At 42.1% G+C, this 11,084-nt stretch overlaps 1 protein-coding gene across 1 annotated transcript; it reads left to right on the plus strand.

Moving 5' to 3' along the window:
* The first annotated feature begins 3,404 nt into the window (after positions 1 to 3,404).
* On the plus strand, positions 3,405 to 6,004 carry LOC18991811 (tobamovirus multiplication protein 2A). Its single transcript, XM_006415137.2, has 7 exons — positions 3,405 to 3,551; positions 3,987 to 4,301; positions 4,437 to 4,536; positions 4,755 to 4,835; positions 4,961 to 5,065; positions 5,318 to 5,527; positions 5,612 to 6,004. Exons 2-7 carry the CDS (start codon positions 4,063 to 4,065, stop codon positions 5,717 to 5,719), a joined length of 843 nt encoding a protein of 280 aa, XP_006415200.1. The 5' UTR covers positions 3,405 to 3,551; positions 3,987 to 4,062; the 3' UTR covers positions 5,720 to 6,004.
* The last annotated feature ends 5,080 nt before the right edge of the window (positions 6,005 to 11,084 follow it).

The raw sequence follows: 11,084 nt of genomic DNA on the forward strand, positions 1-11,084 counted from the left end.
CGGAGCAACCCCAAGACTTGAAGATTCCTACCATGTACGAGCCACCAAGGACTAGGTCAGGCACGAGAAACATGAGGGAAGGGTTCAATGAAGCTGTGGAGGCTCTAATGATGCAAGAAGGACATAAAGAACTCACCAAGACAATGGAGCAACTCAAGATTACAAGCCAAGAATAATATGCCGTGGACGTGAAGGCACCAAGCCCAAGTTTAGACGAGGAAACGTGGCCGCTGCTAAAGACCTACCTTGGCCCAACATTGCTCGTCATTTCTCAAGTCCAAGACATAGACAACCCCTCTTCGAACCACCTCTAAAGCAATGTGAGTCTTTAAATTTGAATTCATTAACAAAGTTTCCTTTTCTTGTTTTGCAGGTTTTATCGTTAGGTTCTTTAGTTAATTTTCCTTTTTAGATTGTTCTTAGGGTTATCGAATTGTTCTCTTTACTTTTTACAGAGTCTGTTGCGTTTTGAGCTTTCATTTTTTTGATTTGTTGACCCTAGAAGGTCACAGCTGACGGACTATTTATAAAGTCCCATATGCAGCTTTGTAGCCTCACGTTTTACCTATTATCAATAAAGAGAGCATTTTCTTTAGCAAAACCCTAGAGCTACAAAGACTTGTGCGGCTGTCCCTTGTCCTTGTGTTTTTCCGACTTATCAAAGCTAGATCATAAGTTTTGTGGCGTCCTTCGATCCACCGGTTATTATCATCCCCGAGTTTGTTCATTGGACTTAAACAAAGAGAGCCTTGAGGCCAGTTGTTTAAGTCACCATCTTCCCCACACTTCATTCATCTCGTGTCCGAGTAGAGAGAGCCTTGAGGCCAGCTACAAGGATCCAACTCACACTACACCCGATCTTATATCACTGGGACTAGGAGTCTCACGAGCAGACAGATTCTGATCTCACATAGAATGATGATCAGACATGGGAGCAAAGTGAAGGAGAAGCAAGTGATCAAGCGGACACAGACAATGAAACAGAAGAACCAATGGCAAATGAGCAACCTGCAGAGAATGAACAAGCAGCAGAAACTGCAGAAGGAGTTCAGACTGAAGTCAGGGAGGGAAGAACTATACGACCTCCTCGGTATCTGAATGACTATTATACTGGAGATGATATCGAAGAAGAAGAAGCAGAGGTCAATATGGTGGAGTTAAATTCCGCGGATCCTTGCACTTTTGAAGAAGCAGAAAAGAGCTTGAAATGGAGGGAAGCAATGAAAGAAGAGATAAAGTCCATTGAAAGAAATCAAACTTGGAAGCTTACAGATCTTCCAAGAGGAACAAAGTGCATCGGTGTGAAATGGATTTACAAGACAAAGCTTAACGAGCATGGAGAAGTCAGCAAATACAAAGCCTGCTTAGTAGCAAAGGGGTATTCACAAGAGCAGGGCATCAACTATACAGAAGTCTATGCACCAGTGGCCATAATGGACACCATCATAACCATTTTGGCAACCACAGCACACAAAGGGTGGATTATCTACCAGCTAGATGTTAAATCAGCATTTTTACATGGAGTACTTGAGGATCTACATACACCAACCAGAAGGTTATGAAGTCAATGGAGAAGAAGATAAAGTATATAAGCTTCACAAAGCTCTATATGGCTTAAAGCAAGCCCCCAGAGTCTGGTTCAGTCGAATAGAAGAATATTTTGGCAAGGAAGGTTTCATGATGTCTCAAAATGAGGAAACTCTGTTCATCAATACAAACAGACACGGAAACATCTTACTGGTGAGTATTTATGTGGATGATTTAATCTACACTGGAGACAATGATTTGATGATGATGGAGTTCAAACAGTCAATGCAAAAAGAATTTGATATGACTGATCTAGGCAAGATGAGATACTTCTTGGGAATAGAAGTACTGCAGACACCACACAGGATTCACATCTCTCAAGGGAAATATGCACTTGAAGTTCTGAAGCGCTTTAATATGGAGAGTTGCAATTCAGTTCATAATCCCATGGTGTCTAGAAGTAAGCTTGACATGGATGAAGAAGGAGAAAGAGTGGATGAGACATTCTACAAATGGATAATAGGAAGCCTCATGTACATTACTATGACCAGACCTTATCTGCAATTCTCTATAAGTCTTTTGAGTTGGTATATGGCTAAACCAACTCAACTTCATTTGCAAGCAGCTAAAAGAATGCTGAGATACTTAAAAGGAACGATAGATTTTGGGGTTTGGTATAAAGAGAAGGGAATGAAAATGTTTTGGTCCATACTGATAGTGACTTCGCTGGAGATGTTGAAAGCAGGAAGAGTACATCAGGCTATGTATTTCTTATGGACGGTGCTGCAGTGGCATGGCTATCAAAGAAATAGCACATAGTCACACTATCTACCACCGAGGCAGAGTATGTGGCTGCGTGGTATGTGCGTGTCAAGCTATATGGTTCAAACGGATTCTGAAGGAGCTAGGATATGATATTGCAGGAAGCACTGTCATTCTGTGTAACAATACTTCAACTATCAAGCTGTCTAAGAATCCAGTCTTTCATGAGAGATGCAAGCATATAGGAGTTCATTTTCATTTCTTGCGTGATTTGGTAAAAAAAGGTGAAATAAGTCTTGAGCACTGTGAATCACGAGGACAAGTTGCAGAAATTTTCACTAAGACATTGAGTTAAGAGGTGTTTGAAGATCTGAGAAACAAACTTGGAATTTGCTCAGCTGAAGATAAGCTAAGCTTGATGAACCAAGCTTAGTTTAGGGAGGGTTTGTTGGAGCAAATTCTCATTTGAATAAAGAGCCGTTGAAGTCTAGTTGAATGAGTTTTGTATTTGTTTAGAAAGTTAGTAATAAAACAGACTATTACGGTCTAGTTGGAGTCAAGTATGTTAGCATAATCTTGAGGCTTAAGTTTCGGATTCTAGTGTTGTAAACAATTATATAAAACTTTAATGATTAATGGAATAAACACAAATTTTCAGAATCCAATATTCATAAGAGCATTTGATCTTTCATATTGGTAACATTGAATAGAAAATCAAAATTTATTTACTTTGAAAGTTTTGGTTGACATAGGAAATATGAGATTAGATAGAGAGAATCTTGCAATTTTTTTTAATATTAACATTTATTAGTAGAATTTGAATGATGTCCACACACAATACAAATTTGGATATCTTTTTAATTTACAGTAAATCTAACATTTTTGTCTTGGAGTCTTTAAGACATACATTCCCTTCCACAGAAAACTAATTTTGTTTGCCGACCGACTGACTGATACATAAATATTGTCTATTTTTATTACTCAACGACACGTAGACGTATAGTTGGGCTCCTGAAAGTAACTAAAAGGCCTTATATCTTGGATAGTGTATTTTCAAAAAAAAAAAAAAAAACGCCAGCTGGCATTACCAAAAGCCGATGACATACAGCAAAAAAATCCAAACAAAAGGTATCCAAATTTTTTTTTCCAATTCCTTCCATTTTGCTCCCCTTCTTCTCTCGAACGTCAAGAAACATAAAGTTAAAACACCATCATCGAGACCTCTGCGCAAAGATCGAAGAATCATCTCAATCGAATTCTCCGTAAGTTTCCCATCATCTTCTTCCCCTCTCTTATCTCTTACTTCGATCGCGTAGTCTTGATTCACCGATTCATTTCCTTGTCCCGATCTAAACTACGCAGATTTTTAGTTTTCGAGAAATGCTTCGCGGAATCATTTCTCGGCTGCAATTTTGTGATTTTTGTGTTTGTTTTTGTGGTTTCTACTTTCTATGTCGATTAGGGAAGAATTGATTGTACCTCTCAATTTCAGCTGTTTGCGATGGTTGATTGGTGTATACTCGATTGGATTTGGGCTCACGAATTTTGAATTTAATAACATTTCTAGGTTACAAAATCAACGAGGAGTTAGTTTTGATGAATATTCTGTAGAGAAGTTACCTGTGTACTGATATTTCATTGTCATTACGAACTCACTGAATTGAGTTTTTGATCGTGAGTGTGGTTTATTATTTCAGGATAATTCTTTGGACGCATGAACTAAGGGAAAATCTGAGTAAAACTTACAGCAGTTGAGTCGAAGAAAAACAAAAAATGGCTTGTAGAGGTTGTTTGGAGTGTTTGCTCAAGTTACTCAATTTTCTGCTGGCTGTTGCTGGCCTTGGCATGATTGGTTATGGTATCTACTTATTCGTGGAGTACAAGAGAGCAACCGATAACTCTGTTACATTCAATCCTGTAAATGGCGACCAAAGTTACGTCTCGCTGGGGAGGCCCATGCTTATGGCTGTGGCACTGTCTTCGAATGTGTTTGACAATCTTCCAAAAGCTTGGTATGTTTGTCCCTCCTGCTTTACTGTCTTTTACAAGTTAGTAAATTGGGTCCTAAAGAAAATCTTGGTTTGTTTCCCTTCTTTGCTTCTTATGTTTATCTGTCTCTGGTTTTGTTTTTATCACGTAAAATGCAGGTTCATATACTTGTTCATTGGTATCGGCGTGGCTCTGTTTGTTATCTCGTGCTGTGGCTGTGTTGGTACTTGCTCAAGGAGCGTCTGCTGCTTATCTTGTGTATCCTTATCGCTGAACTTGATTTTCTTATCGAACATTTTGATTTTAGATAAATACTTGTGAATCTATCATAAGCTGTCTCAACCTTCTTCTATTTTAAGCTGTCACGCATTGAACACCAGTTATACGCGTCAGGTTATTGGTATCTTTGCTTGTTATGATTTTGATCCTTGAGAAAGCTAAAAGTCTTGACCTTTTATTTCCTTAATTGAGAATAGTACTCTTTGCTTCTGATCTTGTTGATCTTGGCGGAGCTTGGAGCTGCAGCTTTTATATTCTTCGACCACAGCTGGAGAGATGTGAGTTATCTTTCTGTGTGTGTTTTCCTCTTGGGCTAAAATTTCTGTTGCCTTATAACTTGGCATGATCTGGAGACAGGATTGTACACGTACTTATCTAACCATTTCGTATAACTGTTCTCTAGGAAATTCCTTCTGACAGGACTGGAAACTTCGATACGATATATAATTTCCTGAGAGAGAACTGGAAAATTGTAAGATGGGTTGCTCTAGGAGCAGTTGTTTTTGAGGTAAAGCGGAAGCAAACTTTCAGAACTTTTCATCATTTCTTCTCTCTTCATTTTGTCAGTTGTAGAAATCAAGGCTAAACATTGATGAACTAAACTTGTATTCAAACTATTTTAAAATGTGAAATATTCCTAGGAAGGTGCTTGTAGACTGTCGTATGGTGTCTTTACACTAGAATACTACTCAAAAGAACGAAGCAGAATACGGCAATAGAAACATCGTCACACTCTTAATGCTGTCTTGTTTACTCGCAGGCTTTGCTTTTCTTGCTTGCCCTTATGGTTAGGGCAGCTAATTCACCAGCAGAGTATGACAGTGATGATGAGATTATTGCTCCAAGGCAACAAATCAGGCAGCCGTTCATCAACCGCCAAGCCGCCCCTGTCACCGGTGTCCCAGTTGCTCCTACTTTGGACCAACGCCCGAGCCGTAGTGACCCTTGGAGTGCACGCATGAGGGAAAAGGTAACAAGTTTAAAACGTTTTCAAAGACTCTGAAATAAGAAGTATCAAGATACCGTGATTCACTGATGGTTTTTGTTGAAACAGTATGGGCTTGACACATCTGAGTTCACTTACAATCCTTCAGAATCGCACCGGTTCCAGCAAATGCCGACGCAACAAAATGAAGAAAAGGGCCGATGCACCATCATGTGAGTCCGTGTTGTTAAAAGTCTTGAAAACTTGAGTCAATTCTCTTATCCTATTTCTTTGTTCTGTGTGTTTACAATCATGAGTGTCAGTGAAATTAGAAGTTTGTTTCTGGGTTGATGATGACTCTAGCTAGTAGCATTGGTGATCCCTTATCAACCTAGTCACGTTCTCTAAAACTCTTTTTTGTTGTGTCTGTGTAGTCTTTTGTAAGGATTTACAATCATGAATATTCATCTTGGTTGTCTGATTTCATATGATTCTTATTCTATATAAAATTCATCTGCCTCATCAAGTCATCTAAATTTTGAGACGTGAACATCAAGTCATCAACCAATGTGTATGTGTGAAACTGTAACATTATGATGAGCAACGTATTCTGCAAAAAAGGGAAATGGAACATAGGCAAGGGAATCATGGAGAGTTTCTGAATTAAGCCTAACGTTAATTGTCACTTACAAACACTCTGGTTCACGAATCTTGAGAGCACGAATCGCTGAGGGTTTTCGTATGGTTTATCAACCAGATTTGGAGACTCTACAACCCAATCTGTCTCTGAGTTTGGTTCCATAGTCTGTTTCCTACTTGATTGTAGTAACAAAGGGGGTTTGGAGACAGCTTTTGCTTGCAGAGATAAGATGGTGAAAGAAGGTTGTATATATACTTACAACACATTAGTTGATTCACGGAGAAGAAGATTATTGAAGCCGGCTGAACTATTGATAACAGAGAAGAGGAATCAACTAGTTACACAACACTCCAGGAGAAAACAACTTTTGTCAAATAAAGCGATCTTCTTCAACCTTTTTTTTTTTTTTTTTTTCAACCTTTAATTCGTTCTCTTAATCTTGCACCGACCAGTGTCGACTCCCGCCCGCGTCGGCCGTACTCCTTCTTTTTCCTTTTTTCTCTTAACTTTAATTTATGTTTTTTTTTAACAAAAACTGCAGTACTTTGGAGAGGGTGGAGTGAAAAGGCACGAGACTTTGGTGAGAATTTCGTATTCTTCTCCGTAGGAATTAACTTTCGCTGATCCTCACAGTTGCTGTTAATTAATCATCGGTCCTTGATAGGCGCTGGCTTCCCTTTGGCCCTTTTCTTCCTTTAGATTTTCTTTCTTCTTTTCTTTTGCATAGATTTATATCGGATTTGTCCATCGTTTTACCTTTGTCTCCACCATATCTTGTTCCGCGGACAATTCTCAGTGGCCATGACAACTCGTTGGTTATCAATGATGGTTTTTGTCTCACCACTTTTGGAGAGTTTTGTCTCGGCAAAAAAGAGTGATTTTCATTGGAATTATCATCTTTTTGACCGTATCTACAGTAAGAATAACTCATGTCCGAGGATTTACTTCATCATCATTTCAATGGGATTGGGATGGTGTGTTATTATTTATTTTGGGGATTTCTCCGCCCAAAATTGTTTGGCGATATTTATATCGAAGTTTCATCCTTTTATTAGTTATGGTAGAATTTTTTTTAAAGATATTGCTTAATATTACTCTTGGAATTGCTGAAGAAATGAATAACCTTCAATTTGAAGATTGTATAATCCATATGGATCTAGTGAAAGAGACACATGGATGTTGGTGTTGCATGTTATCAATAGAGGATACTCAGGAAGAACATACAGTATTACAGTATATATCTTGAGGATCATATCTTTGTGAAGATATTTATAGTATAACGGGGATCATCGATGTTTATGTGCATTTTTAATCTAACTAAATGGAGGGTTTCAGCAAGATATGCATATGTATCCAGTCTGTATGTATGGCTAGTCAAAGCTAAACATGGAAGGATTTGGATACAGAAGTTTTGGTATTCAATTATAGAAACAAAACTTAATACTGTAAGCATTGAGTTTTATCATGTTTTGTGTAATTACAAGGTAGTGTGTAATTACGAGGTTTAGCCAAAAATTGTTAGCTAAACACACAATTAATATCAGAAAAAAAAAATACATACAAGAATAATGGACTTAATCATCCGTTAGCGAATAAGACTTTCTTTTGTAAAATATCGTCAAATTCACTTCTTATGTTATATAGGCATGCGCATATATATATAATTTTTGTATATTGACTTTGTGTGTGAGCCAAAACTTGCACAACCAAAAATTTGTTTAAGAAAACTAAGGGATCAGAAACTTCTAGGGTTTATCGTCAAGAACGGTAAGATCGAAAAAAAAGTTTTTCTTGCTGCGAAAGTGTTTAGTCTTTATTGCTTAGGGTTGCCAAAGTTACAGAATGAATTGTATACATCGTCTATTTATACTAATTCTCTGAACCGCCTAGCCGAGAATCTCGGAAGAGATTTTCGGAATATTTCCTTATCGCCTCGTGCGGCTCACCGCCTTTGTATTTCGCCTAGGGTTTCTATGGGCTTCGTCTCTCAAAGCCTTGGTTCGGCCATCTGAACTTCACCACGGCTCTGCCCGCTTGCCATTTGAGTTGAGACGTGATTTGGTCCACCTCACCGAGGCGCGGCTCGGCCCAAGCATGTTGAAGTGCGGCTCGGCCCATTTCTCATGATACGGCTCGGCCCATCTATCTTTCTTCACGGCTCTCCCTATTGGTCTTGGTGACCACGGCTCTCCCACTTGTCTTGGTGACCACGGCTCTCCCACTTGTCTTGGTGAGCACGGCTCGGCCCCTGTTTGGTGGACGGCTCGTCTACTTTGTCTTTCTTCTATACTTAGTCATTCTGAGATGGTTTTATCTGCTTGGGGTGAAAACCGACCCCAACAGTTAGCCCCCCAGCTCGTCAGTTTCGGAGGCGAGAATGACGAGGTCTATTACTCCTGGCTGTAGGATAAACCATCGAGTCAAGCTGTTTCTACTTAAGCCTAGGCGAGGTGTTTCGGGAATATGGATGCCGAGGCGTTCCCAAAGGATGCCCAGGATGCCGAGGCGTTTCAAGAGGGTGCTGAGGACGCCGAGGTGTTAAGGGCGAGGCGATTAGTATTGGCGAGCCGTGACGAAGCGATTTAAGAAGGTTATGCCGAGCCGAGTTAACGACGAGGCGTTTCAAGAGAGAGTTAGTGCCGAGCCGTTTCGTTAACGACGAGGCGTTTCAAGAGAGAGTTAATGCCGAGCCGTTTCTTTAACGACGAGGCGTTTCAAGAGAGAGTTAATGCCGAGCCGTTTCATTAACGACGAGGCGTTTCAAGAGAGAGTTAATGCCGAGCCGTTTTGTTAATGACGAGGCGTGTTAAGAGAGAGTTAATGCCGAACCGTTTTGTTAACGACGAGGCGTGTTAAGAGAGAGTTAATACCGAGCCGTTTCGTTAACGACGAGGCGTTACTAAGGTAAGATGTCGGCTGAAAGCTCGGATATCCCAACCGTTGGTCTTCCGAAAGAAAATTCCTGATCTATTGGCGCGTGCAACCGACGCAGTTCGAGCCAGCTAATTCACCGCGGATCCCACGCGCTGTTGGACGGTTTCCCGAGGTTCACACGGAATTCACGCGCTTCGGTTTTCCTATATATAGACGAGCTCCTTCATTCTTTCTCATTATCTTCAGACTCACTCGTTTTCACTAAAGGTAGCTCTCCCTTCTCTCTTCTTTCTCTCTTTAGTTTATTTATTTTCCGGCTAAGAGTTCGGAGGTCTCCGCCGTTCCAGATCTTTTTCCGGCGGAGGTTCGCCGAGTCGTGCTGTAATTCCTGTATAAGTTGTAAATTATGTCGAGCCGCTCCGACGATTCGCTGGATTCACTCTTTCATTACGAGCCGAGCCGCATAGATGTCGAGGCGAGAGGTACAGCAGAATCCTCCGAGGCGTCTGTTTCACCGACCCCTTCCAATCGTTCATCTGACGAGGCGTCAAATCATGCAAACCCGTCAGATGTCGGCTCTCTAGAGGACGAGCCGTCGGTTTCGACGAGCCGTCCCCAGGATCCCGTTCCTGATGAAGATATTGATCGCGCCGCACTCAAAGCCGAGGAGGAGGCATTTCCCTTTGACCTATTTGAGGTGAAGCGTGAGTTGGAACGTCTCATGGCGTCCCGAGGCGCTTCCACATCAGGGCGAGGGCCACGAGTTAAGAGACAAAAGCCTTACCCGCCTGGCTCTACGCTTTGCTCCCTTGAATCGCTCGAGTCGTTGAGGCATCGCTTCGGGATATCCGAGGCGGTGGAGTTTGTCGTTCCAGAGAATAACGACCGAGCCGACAAGCCTCCAGAGAATCACTTCACTCTGTACGAGGCATTCTTCGAGCTTTGCTTTCTCTGGTTCCCGATCCCCGGAGTGATTCTCGAATACCTCTAGAAACACGGGATCTCGATTGGGAAAATCATGCCGAGGGGATTACGGCATATGATCGGCATCTTAGTTCGAAGCTTTGAATGCGGGCTTGATATCGAGCTGAATCACCTGCTGAACTTGCTGGAAATCAGGAAAGTTCCGAAAGGAAATAGATTCTATATTTCCAACAAGGGGAAGCGACGGATTACGTTTCTTCTACGTCTTGGTGAACGAGGCTTCGGTCGGCGAGGATTACGTTCAAAGAACCAAGACCGCTTGGGGATCACTTGGTAGCCGACCCGAAGCTTTGCCTTGGCTCGGAACTGATTTTTGGTATCCTCTTCCCTTACTGAATTTTTCCTTTCTTTTTTGCTTTGTTTTGCAGTTTGGAGCTTTCTTCCCCCGATTCCTGACGACCTCTTTACTGTTCGAGACTCTCTTTAAGCGCGAAAGGTTAATTGGAGGAAGAATTTTACCCTCGAAAGAGTAGAAAAAGCGCGATCCATCCTTGTCGGAGTCCCCGTCAGTTCTTCGTCCTCCAGTTCTTCAAGAGATACCCAAGAGAAGATGGTGATAATCACTCTCAGAGACAGGAAGAGGCGCGAGGAAGAAGAGGCCGCGAGACGAGCTGCCGAGGCGGCTCAAACGCAGACCGAGGCCGTCCCTCAGTCCGATCAGCCGAGCCGGGAAGAAGGCGAAACGGTCCGAGCTGCGGATGCAATCGTTACCGAGGCGGGCAAAGATGGAGCAGCGCCCGAGCTGGAACCGGGCGAGATTATCCCCGAGGCGTCCAAAGATGACTCGGCGGCGAGTAAAACTCCTTCAAACTCCGCAATCCTTGCCTTTCTGAAGTCGTCGAGGCCGCCGACTTCGGTTGTACAGAAGCATGACCCGAGCCGTAAGCGTTCGGCAGCTGACAAAGGGAAGGGCAGCGCCGTTCAAAAGGACGAGCCGTCGAAGAAAAAACGCAAGTCGACTCCCGGTGATCCCGCCGGACGAAAATTGGTTGTCGATGACCCTGACGCCTCGGTGGTGATGTTCGCGCGCGTCAATAATGCGAGTATGCGTCTTCCACCTCCAAAGAAGTTGAGGAGACCGAGGTCGTACGGCGCGATGGCGCA

The sequence above is a fragment of the Eutrema salsugineum genome, unplaced genomic scaffold (assembly GCF_000478725.1).
Source record: "Eutrema salsugineum unplaced genomic scaffold, Eutsalg1_0 scaffold_5, whole genome shotgun sequence".
NCBI classification, from domain to species: domain Eukaryota; kingdom Viridiplantae; phylum Streptophyta; class Magnoliopsida; order Brassicales; family Brassicaceae; genus Eutrema; species Eutrema salsugineum.